At 36.3% G+C, this 12,422-nt stretch overlaps 1 protein-coding gene across 1 annotated transcript in view; it reads left to right on the top strand.

Annotated features, from left to right (window-relative positions):
• Positions 1-306: 306 nt before the first annotated feature.
• LOC108976935 overlaps positions 307-12,422 on the top strand; it is a 136,505-nt gene continuing 124,389 nt past the window's right edge. The window contains exon 1 of the mRNA XM_018946382.1: positions 307-420. Within this exon, the coding sequence (XP_018801927.1) occupies positions 372-420 (49 nt within the window). The 5' untranslated portion in view covers positions 307-371. The remainder of the gene's footprint in view (positions 421-12,422) is intronic.

Below are 12,422 nucleotides of genomic sequence, written 5' to 3'. Positions count from 1 at the left end.
TTTTAATAATATAAAGTAGGTATTAACAGAAAAAATAAGCAAAATCAACATTTTATGTACAAAAAAAATTTTTTTTTTAAATAATAAATTATATAATTAATAATTATAATTAAACCAGTTTAATTCACATTACAATTAGCGAAGTAATTAAAATTTTTACATGAAAAAATATACTCTATAAACACTGTAAAATTTATAAAAAAAAAATAAACTACACACATTTTTACCAGTGACTGCGTAATATTTTCTACGCGAAGTGCTCCAGAAATAATTTAGTGCAAATATAAAAAAATGCGCTCGTTTTTTAAAACAACTTAATCTACTTAGTTGGTGCTAATTTTAAACAAAGATTCTACTTTGGAACTTAAAATATGTTGCTCTTCAAGAAATTATGCCGTAAAACTGCTGCTAACGGTAATGGTAAGTTTTTACTTTTTATGATATGTACTATATACCGAGGATTAACGCTTTATTTTTAATTTAGTAAGAATATTTTTAATCTACTTAAAAAAGCTCGAATTCTTATCAGAGCAAATGCACTCTGATCAAATTTGACTCGGACTGGTCCATTTAAACTGCACGCCGAAACCAAATCGATACAATTGTTGTAGACTTTTCGGTACAAGTTTTTTAATGTCCTTGCGTGTAAATTGAATCTCCTGCAAAAACAACGTCGAATATCATAGACATCGCATAGGAGATGCTTGACGAGGCAGACGAGGTCCCCGCATTCATCAAATGACGAGCTTAGGTAACCCAAGGTGGTTTTATGTATATTTGTCGTCGAAGCAATCCATCAACCTAGCGAATCACGCTTCAAAAACGAGCCGAAACCGAAAAAACCGTGTCAGAGACGATCAAAAATTGAGGTGATGCTAATCATTTTCTTTGATTACCGTGGTGTGGTTCATTGATACCATAAGGTCGATTATTCGATAAGAAATACCCTTCGGACATTTTGAATCGTCTACATAAAGCAATTCGTTATAAACGACCGGATTTGTGGGCAAAAGAACTCAAGGATTTTGCTTCACCACAATCTCGTCACATTCTAGCATGATTATGACTGACTTTTTGTCAGACACGAAGCGGGATTCATGCGGCTGAGCTACCTTATTAACAGGACTTGGCTCATTAAGTTTATTTCTGCTTTCGAAATTGAATAATCTTCTTCGGGGAATGCGCAATGAATATATTGAAATGTTAAAAGTGATTCAGACTGAAGGTCATTGCAACCTTTCGCCTTTGGTAACATAGACACATATATACATACATCACATATATATTTGAGTATTTGTGTGTGCTAAAACAATGCTCTTATAGAGTATTTACTAAAATCCATAAATGTTTTGAATTTTTTTCCTCTAATGAACCTGTCAGAGCTTCGCTTTCGTGTTTAAAAAGCACTCCACCGTCAATTCACATAATTTAATTTTTAGTCAGCAAATATACTTATTTCTGTAAAATATTTGCGCTCGGATTCGTATGAAAGAAGCCTTATCAACATTTACGTTTTAATTTGTAACCCTCTCGAAATCGATAAAAGCATAGGAACGCGTCAAATACTTGTTTATATGACATAAGAGTAAGTTATGCTTCATTTCCATGCTCGGTGTGGATATTTTAGTAAACAAACACATCAGCCAATGATATTTCTTAACACCCTGTAGGAAATTATTTAATTTCAAGTGAAAATTTACTGTTATTGAGAGACGCCGTATAAAGCTCAGCCCTTTCTAAGTACCACATCTTCATTTGTGAGTGCAAGTATTTGACGCTAAAGGGAATCTAATTTTTGTTCCGGCTTTAATTCTCTACTAAAAATATTTTTAAAAGTATTTTTCGATATTATTAAATGTAATGGCAACATTTTATATATTTCATGTTAAAAAGCATGATTATTAGGTTGGGTCACCAAAAACTTCTTCCTTTTGCGGCATTATTTTGTAAAAAATAAAAAAAAATATTTTTTAAGATTTACAGTTGGATTTTATACTCGCATCACTTTAGAATTCGTCTGTGGGAAAGATATCAAAATAGATCCAAAAAAATAAAAATAATAATATTAAGATTTCAAATTTTGCAGATTGTATTTTTCGTGATTTCGAACGATATTTTTGCCGTATGTATGGAAAGGTTTTTTCTGCCTGCTTTAATATTTACAGTATTTCGATATAATTATTGGCAAGGTACCTAGAAGCCAACCGCTTTCGGTTTTTAGCCTCAAATTCTCAATACTTAGTATCAACAATAGCAACTGTCTGGTATGCGTTATTATCATAAATATTTCCTACAGGGCACTCACGCACCTTCTTTGGTATGCAAGCATGCGCATATCAACATTCAGATGACATTTATAAACTAAGGCGATGCATTGCCGTATGCTGTTTGTTGCATGGCTGCTGCGGCTTAAAGGCATTTGTGCTGATTGTAGCCACACTATGGTGCTGCATTTGCCTGCCTAATTTATTGTGAGTGTTTGCTTTGGTCAGGTGGCCGGCCGGTTGAAGCTGTTGCCGCAGACCAACAAGCCGGCGATAATACAAATTACACTCACTAAATGATTTTCAGAGTGGCTTTGCAGCGCACATTGTTGTTGTTGGCGTTTTCATTATCATGTCGTCGTTCATTATTTTCGGGGCTCTTCGCTTGTTTTTGTCACCCTCTTTCGATATTTTATTGCCGATAATCGGCTTAAATTGTACGAGCGTGCATTGTTGTGTTTTTCGGGTTTTGTTTGGGTTTGCATTTGGTTATGGTTTTAGTTTTGTTTCTCGTCGCTTATTTGCATATTTGTTGTTTTGTTTGCTTCACTTTCTTATAGTGAAAAATGTGTCGTATAATTAGGAAGCATATTTATGTTTAATATTTAAATTAGAATAGCAACATTTTTCGTTAAATTAATTTGTTTTTGACTTTTTTGTACATTAATTTTCTTAAAAATATTTGTTGTTAATATGTGGACAATGTAACACTAACATATAGAGAGAGATCTTAGATATTCCCAAAACTTAAGAGTGTGGTTAATCGAATGAATATCAGTTATAAACCCAGTAAGCTGGTATAAAGAGTATAAAACACCACTTGAATGAGGTATCCATACATAGAATGCAACTATTATTGTCGACACTTTGTAACCAGAAATATTTTCGGAAGAAGTGTGAACAGAATACCTCAATTTAGTCTCAGTTTAGCGATAAACCTATGAATATTCAACAATTCACTATGAATTCATATCGTGAATGAAGCTGTTAAGAACTAATTAGAATCTCCAACCGGCATCGCTAAAGACCAAAACTGGCCTATACATGAATCGTTAGCATACCAGGTTAACCTAACTTAACCAAAATTTGATTATAAAGTAAGAAATGTGAAAAAGAGTGTAAGTGGCTTGTACTATACATGAAAAAGTTGATGATAGTCGTTTAGGCTTTGTACCACTTCGGGTGGCACCTACGATGTTTCATGAATTTGTATTAACTGGATGAACAGTGCTGTTGTTTCCACTATATAACCGAATCGGCCTTTGTTTTTCGATCGGGCAATGTCAACACGGCAGGTTTTCTCAGTTTTTGTTTTTGGTAAATATCTTCCGACGCTACAATAACAACAATTCTATTACATATTGCAACAATACAGTCTTTATGCTGTCGGAAAAAAAATTTACATTTGTGCGTACTATATTTCAATATCTCCCTCTCTCTAATAAACTCAGCCATCAACTTCCAAACGAAAGTACTAAACATAGAGAAGTCTTGTTTAATTCTATTGAATAACTACGAGATGATGCAGAAAGCAACCATCGGTTAACTTGTAGGTAGAATTGGTGGTCTTGCTAATTCCAGCAGGAAAGCTTTAAGTTCACTGGCAGGTCAGCTCCACTTGTCCATAATTTGGGTTATCGATTATAGCAACGTTTTCGGCAACGGAAAAGCAGATGAGTTGGCCCAGCTCGGAACCTCTCTTTACGAATCCGATGCTCAGTTAATAAGGTGATCGCTGGGTTCGATCAAGAGAGAGCTTTATAGGCTTTTCGAACAAATATGCAGTTCGGAAATGAAGGAAATTAATAACCTATTCCAAGAAAAAAAGATATGATGCAGGGGATAGATTACAACTTAGGACTTGTTAAATAGAACTAGGAAAAGTATATACAAATTTTCATCTACTATAAAGCGATCTGCCTTATATTTCCTACAGCTGCAAGCTAAGAGGACGGTTTTTCTTTCTTTCACTTTCCCTGCAAAATTACAGCTCTATCCCAAGCCCGACACAGAATACTTTGAATCGGGTACGAAACCATGAATAGTTATCTTCAGAAGGCATCACTGATACAGGTAGTTTCATTGAGAGCACCAAATGGTTTGAACGCAAGATAGCAGAATTATAAGTGAGACCCGGGAGGCTGTGCTCCTACCTATCAACGGATTTTTAATACAAATCTTTATTATCCCAATTTTCCATTTGCTTGGGACTTCTACTCGACCTCGTTTTTGGAAAAATATACAGCTTTTTTGGTACGACTCTAATATTGACAACCGCTGGCCGCTCGACCTTCTCAAGTGCCGCATTTGAAACGAGAGCAACCTGAAAAGATTCACGGGCTGCAATTTTATCTAGAAAAACCAATGGTTTGGTTTGTGGGCCGGTGGAATTAGGATATTTCTTCAAAAATGATGCCGGTGAGAATCTAACCGTCAATGGCGACCGATATTGCGCTATGACAATGGACTCTATGATGCCTGAAATTGAAGCTCTCTCGAGATCACTTTCTACGACATTTGGTTTTAACAAGACGGCGTGACTTCTCACAAATCACATCAGTTAATAGATTTATAGAGAGAACACTTCGGTGAGCAGATAATTTCACGTTTTGAGCCTTTCGATTGGCCACCAAGATCATGTGACACCAGACCGTAAGACTTTTTTCTGTGGAAATATGTAAAGTCTAAAGTCTATGCGTATAATCCTCGCTATTTGAAATGCTCGAACGACTCATCGAATATTGGACTCAACAAATGGTGTATCAGAGACACAGCCGCGGCCAATATTTGAAAGAGAAAATCTTCAAAAAGTAAATGCCAAAGAATGTTTTTTCGAGCAATAAAAAAAGTTTTCCATTAAATTTGAGTTTCTGTGTTTTTCTTTTAAAGTAGGGAAATGGATACCCTTTTAAGTCTTTTAGTTTCTCTTGCTACATTAAGTATAGAATATCAATAGTTTAAGATAACTGAAAAGTTATTGAATAAACACAATTACTATTATATTAATTTAAGTATATGTAGTGAATTTTACACTAAGTATTTCTCAAAACAATTATTACCAACCACAAAACCTAATTTTATATATTTTTTATGCTTCATTAATTTTATTGCTTCTAAAAGTTGCAAATAGATAATTACTGGTGAATGCCTTTGTATAAAAAAATAATAATCTTCCATAATTTATTAATTGTTAAATTAGTTTTATTCGCCGTAAGTCGCCCACTGTGCAACACGCTTTCGGCCGATTTAATCGCTTGTCCACTTGCCACTTTGCATAAACATAAAAGTAAGCTGAAATACACACACGAGTAGCATTATTTTTATGCTTCTTTTCTTTGTTGTTTTTGTTGGCGCTGTTGTAGCATCTTCTTCATCGGCATATTATTGCTGGCGCATATTAATCGTAAAACACGGAACATAGGCTCTGTCACATTTTTACGACATATTTATGAGCTTTTAAAAATTGATTTTGATTTTTGTTGAACATTATGACCAAAGCATAAGTGTTGGCTGTTGTTACAGAAAACAGGTAGGTCTGACCATCATTCGACGACAATATGCTGCACCATAAGAATGTAGCCGAGTGTGTGTTTGAATGGCCCGATGTTCTCTTGTACGCACGCTTGTAATATAGTTGGTGACATTTATAGCTTGCTGGCCACAATGAACTTATATTTATGCATATTAGAGATGGCAATATTGTTAATTGAAGAGCTATATGGATGTTTGTTTGTTAGTATAAATTTTTGGAAATTTCGGGATTTTGTATCTTCTTTATTTGTATCTCGTTTCCTTTACATTAAAACTATATGGACTACTCTCTTTGTCTTTATCTTTATCTTTATCTTTATCTTTATCTTTATCTTTATCTTTATCTTTATCTTTATCTTTATCTTTATCTTTATCTTTATCTTNTATCTTTATCTTTATCTTTATCTTTATCTTTATCTTTATCTTTATCTTTATCTTTATCTTTGTCTTTATCTTTATCTTTATCTTTATCTTTATCTGTATCTTTATCTTTATCTTGCCCCGTACGAGTAATTTTGTTTTCTAATAAAATCATATTTTAATCCCGAAATTTCGTGCTGCTCGAGACTGACTCTTCACCAGTTAGCCTTTGCCGATCCGTTGGATCCGCATTTCAGTGCAAGCGAGGTGTCACATTAAATTATCACTTTAGTAGACATTCCGATATTAATGTGTTGAATTTATATGCTCGTACAAACATACACATATGCCACAACATACCATTATGAAGATTATACTCTTCAGCATAAGTGCTATGCCGTTGTCAATTTCAAAGTGGAATGCCACTATTTAGGCTCATATGACTACGAGTATAATATGTGACATGTATTTATATCACACCTACTTAGGTTTATAATATTTTCTATTTATTGGCAATGCAACCGTTTAAGTCAATTTTCGCTCAACCGACGCTAATATTATACTATATCAACCGAGTACACTTCTAGCAAGTCGGCATCAAGACGGTTTGATAGTATAGTATCACATTTGATCCGAGCGGGTCCATTTGAACTGTGTGGGAACGCCGTTTCTTTAAATATTTCTGTTTTATTATCTTATAACCCTTTATTTGTTCGTGTTTGTTTGATATTTAAAAGATACAAAGATTTTGTCTGGCGTTTTTTATTATAAAAGAAAAACGAACAAGGAGTTTGCTTCAAATATTCTGTTCCTCATGGAATTATGGCTACGGTATTGTTGAAAATGTTGCAGAAGTGTCTTTGGGGCTACTCCTTATCAAACACACAAGCGTTTGGCAGCCACAAAACATTCAGTGAACAAACAGTACTTAAAAATCATCGTGTTGGCAACAGAGAGATCTTTTATAAAAAAGACGTCGAGTACAGGCCGCAAAAGAGATGCATGCCAGCGTAGCGGGGACTCTTCAAAGTCATCTCTGCGGAGGCTTAGAACGAGTCTAAGGAAAATTGAATTGAGGGATAGTATACCAGTATTGGCTCAGAATCCTATTTTGAATGCGATAACTAAGATTTGTATTTTGTTGTTAGTCCGAGTTATATTTGATTAGCAAAAAGATAGATCTGCGCAGGTATGGCGCAAAACTAACAGGACCTGGGTTCAATCCCAGTTTCGGAGAAAAAAAAAAAATTCTGCTCCTACTAAAATTTGCCCATTAACAGCCAAAATCTCACTGGGAAGACTTCTCATAAAGTCTCTTGTTACGATTTAAAAGAGTAGAACACACACAAAATAGGACGAGACAGTTATATATTGATTGCGAGTTTTTTTTTTGCCGATGTAAGATTCATTAGCTGAAAACTATAATATAGGAAAAAAATCAGTTCCTTGAAGGTGATTTTACATATTACAAATAAAAGGTGACAAAGAACCCGCAATACCTTCAAAAATTGGGAACGATCTATCCGAGCCGTTCGATACCAAACGAGGTTTCTGACAAGGCGACTGCCTATCGTGCGACTTTTGCAATCTATTCCTGGAGAAAATAATTCGAGTTTCAGCGCCGAATAGAAAAGGTACAGTCTTCTATAAGAGGGTTTGGTAGTGAATGAGGACAAGACAAAATATCTCTTGTCATCAAACAAACAGGCGTCGCACTCGCGACTTGGTTCCCACGTCACTATTGACAGGCATAACTTCGTCGATAATTTCGTCTATCTTGGAAACAGCATTAACACCACAAACAGCCTCGAAATCTAATCCAGAATAATTCGTTCCAACAGGTGCTGTTTCGGACTGAGTAGGCAATTGAGAAGTAAAGTCTTCTCACGACAAGCAAAGACCAAACTCTGCACATCACTCATCATCAACTAATATTTGTTTTAGGTCTTCCAAATATATAATACTCGTATATAAAAGTTCTAGGTGCAAGAGTCTGCTTTGCTTTCCACAATTCGTTTACCTTTTCCTCCGAGTGTAATAATCTCACCTAATAACAGAAAAACAATGATATCAGCGACAACAACAATAATAGTAATTTCGTTTATTTATGAGTCGACAAATTGTTCATAAAATTCGACTAACTCTGCACATCACCTACTACAAGTCCATATATAAGAATAAATAAGTCCAACGTGTGTATGCACAAAAGTCCGCACGAGTGCAGTCAATAAAGCTCAACGGACCAACAACAATAGCAACAATCACACCAGCCAGCCATTCCCGGTAGGTGCTTATTTACATTCGAACATCAAAATTAACATTCGACTTGGCAACAACACTGTACGATGTGCGATGAGCACCAGCAACCAGCTACAGCCAACAAAGCTATTTACTCCTCCACCGGACGCTGCATTCGCCAAATAGGCGGGAGGCACTCAAACTCGTTCGACCCGTCAATCGATGATAAAAATTGGTTTATTATATAAATGCGGCGAGTTAAAAATTGTTGTCGGCCAATTGTTGTGCAGAGAAAATACGAGTATGTTGATGTGTTTGTTGCTGCTGCAACGGCTGCTGTCGCTGTCGCACTGATGATGATGGCGATGTTGATGTTGATGGTCAAGGATGGTTTATTTAACATGCAGATAAACGTGACCCACACGGCAGTTATCCAGATAATAATTCAACTTTGCGATGCTAAAGACAACGGGCAAGGCAACAGCGTGAGTGAGAGGGGGTGGGACAAAGAGTGCTTGGCAATTGTGCGTAAATCGCATTTTGGTTCGCAGCATCGAACTCCAAATGTCCAGGTGCAAAGCACGGCAGAGTAAAGCAGAGAGTTGAGTAGTGGAGGAGTTGGAGAGGTGGAGGGTTGAGAAAATATTTCACATTCCTTTGCAATTGTAAGTGGTATAAACAATCTTATTACGGGTAAATAACTGTGAAGAGTGGAAGGATCATTAATAAAAAATAATAAAAAAAAAACAACAAGAAAATATGTTAACCTCGGTTGTACTGAAGCTGTAACACCCTACACAGGTGCACTTTTTATTGCATTAAAGGGGTATATAGTACAAGAGCTTTTTCATGATTATAATTGGTCAGTTTGTAAGGCAGCTATTTGTTATAGCGGTCCGAAGTCGTGAATAATTTCTTCTATCTTGGAACCAGCATTAACTCAAAAAAAATCAGCATCGAAATCCAACGCAGAATAACTCTTGCCAAAAGTTACTACTTCGGACTGAGTAGGCAATTGAGAAGTAAAGTCTCGGCGAACACAGACAAAAACTCTATAAATCACTCGTCGTTCCTTTCCTGCTATATGGTGCAGAGGCATGTACGATGGCAACATCTGAGGAGTCCACTTTTCGAAAGAAAGGTTCTGCGAAAGATTTATGGTCCTTTTCGCATTGGCAATGGCGAAACGGTATTCGATAGAACGATGAGCTGTACGAGTTATACGACTACATTGACATAGTCCAGCGTCGTCCGTTTGGATGTACACGCTTCAGTTCTGAAAGTATTCGATGCAGTACCCGCCTGGGGAAGCAGAGAAAAAGGAAGATCTTGATTCCGTTGGAACTGTCTCTTATACACATCTAGATGTGTATAAGAGACAGGTCCAGCGTCGTCCGTTTGGATGTACACGCTTCAGTTCTGAAAGTATTCGATGCAGTACCCGCCTGGGGAAGCAGAGAAAAAGGAAGATCTTGATTCCGTTGGAAAGGCCGGGTGGACAACTTGGAATCTCTAATTGGCGCCAAATAGCGAAGAAGAAGAACGAATGGTGCGCTGTTGTAAACCAGGCTCAGATGTGTGTACCCCAATAAAAATATATGATTTAGTGGTCCAATCTGAACAATATTTTCAGAGGATATATATAATCTGTGCCAAATTTTGTGAAGAGATGTAGTGAAATAAAAAAGTATTCCCTATAAGGACTTGATTTTGATGGGCCAGTCTGTTGGAGAGAAATGTTAAATATTTTAAATCACTATTTCATAAACTGAGGAATTAAGTCAGTTTGTTACGAAAATTATTTATATATATTCCTTATAGAATATTGCGGTAAGAATAATATACCCTGTTCAGGATAGGAAAATATATGAAATCGACGTACGAGCTTTAATCCGAAATTTAAATGTGGTTAATCCCATAAATTATAGCAAAGCTTTCACTAGAGCTTTCGGACAAGAATAGGAAAAGTTCTCTTATACTTAAAAAAGTAGTTTGAAACTAAAAAATCTGCAACATTTTTGGCATATGAGATCGAACCCTGTGCGACGTAACCTCTCAAATTTTTTTGGTTTTATCAACTTAAATAAAACACCAACCAAATTTTAATTGATGTAAATCTTGGAAAACATTACATACCTCAAGTTATTACACTTTCAAAAATTCATTTTCAAACCGCCAATCATGCGAATTGAGTCGAATTTGAACGTCAACATTCCGCGACAGCGGCCGACCAATAAACGCAGTCAAAATAAACGTCACAAATGATGATTGTTGGGTGTTTGCGGCATCGAGAGTCGAACAGACAGACAGACAGACAGACAACAACTGTGGCGCTTAGCTCAAGCCGATCAAAAGGATAGGCAAGTGACTAAGATGATCGCCAGCTGGAGGGGAGAGCGGCAAGCGAAAAGTGAGAGAATGAATGCGAGCGTGAAGCGTTGCAAAATCAAACCGCCAATAAACGTCAAAGTCCCAAATGATTTTCGGCCACATAAATTACTTTTGGAAAACGGCAAATTGCACGGAAATTTATGACCAATTTGTAATAAACCTTTGTTTTTGTTATATTTCTTTTTTTGTGTGGACAAAAATTTGTGCAGATTGTTTGTATCGTGTCGCTGGAAATGTGCCAAACGCTTTATTTATGTGCGTTATGGGTGAAATTTGCGGGTTCGCAATTGACTCAATCGACTGCATTTCGGTTGGCGTGAACTGATGTTTGCATAGCTAGCTATTTGCGCGTTTTTCTGGCCTTACAACCAAAGACAAATAGTAAAAAAGAAAATAAATGAGTTGCCTTTAGTTAAATTGTGCTGCGATTGCTTTTTGGAGGGCACACAAAATCGCTGGTTGGGCTGTGTGCCAATTCGCCGCCGATTTTGGCTTTTCAATATAAATATGTACGAGTATACACCGACATACATACATAGCAACAACATTTAGTATGGTCCTTGATTTGATTGCTCTCGTACATCGATAGCATTACTCTGTTCGACACCAGTCAGTCGCCATCCATCGATCATCGCGCTTGATCTATTTGTATGACCTGTCATAACAACATAATCTCACCGCTCCACAATTGGCCCCGCACGATGCGGCCCGTCATGCACGTCGATATACGCTCAATGATAATATTAAAAGTCAATTACTGTAATTGCTGGTAAAGCAGATAATTTCAGGTCTTCTACACTGTAATTATTCTCTACTTAATCTCCATCAAAGGCGAGCATGTCGAAATGTTAAGCGGGCGGTTGAAATATGGTATGCGAACCGATGATGCAACTTCCATAAAAATATTAAAAAAAAATATATATATATATAAAAAAAATATCAATGTAATTTCTTTGTTCCTGCGGTGCTTGTGTTTGACCCACACCAAGTTGTAAGTGTCCGTGGGTGTAAGCAGAGCCAATGTGACATGCTTGACCAGTGATGGCTTGGTCGGTGATGGCTTTTCGCATATTTTTTATTATCTCTACTCTTTTAAGCTTGGAATGTGATATGGGATCGGTGAAGGCTCGGTTGTTTTAAAGATATTCAATTCGTCCATATGACAAATCGTTTGAAAAGTTCGTTTGGGTTTAAAGATAAACACTTCTATTTGCCAATTTTCGTTATCAATATGTTGATTATAGCGATTTTATAACTTCTAGACATAATTTTTGTGGTATTTTTACTTTCGTGCTACAAAAAAAGCATAGTCTTCGCGTTTACTTCTACATAGTCGCTAAATTTTTTTTTTTTCAGATAGACTACTTTTATGTACCAAGGCCCGAAAAATGCCGATGGAAAATAGCCACATCTGTAGAAAACATGGTAGAATTTAATGAGTCAAGACTCACTGCCCTAAAAACAGCTACCTCGAACCATTTGAATCCGCAATATAGCTGATACAGTAGGTACATCAAGGACTGTGTGGCTCATATCTTCCATAAAATATTGGGTAAAAAAGACTGTGGGCTAGATGAGCATCAACAAGGGAACAAGGGCAATCATGAGACCACCTCCCAGCAGTGTTCGTATCCTAAA

This window comes from Bactrocera latifrons, unplaced genomic scaffold (assembly GCF_001853355.1).
Source record: "Bactrocera latifrons isolate USDA-ARS-PBARC rearing strain unplaced genomic scaffold, ASM185335v1 scaffold_81, whole genome shotgun sequence".
NCBI classification, from domain to species: domain Eukaryota; kingdom Metazoa; phylum Arthropoda; class Insecta; order Diptera; family Tephritidae; genus Bactrocera; species Bactrocera latifrons.
The sequence above is the reverse complement of the archived record's forward strand: the minus strand, read 5'-3'. Positions and strand labels throughout refer to the sequence as shown.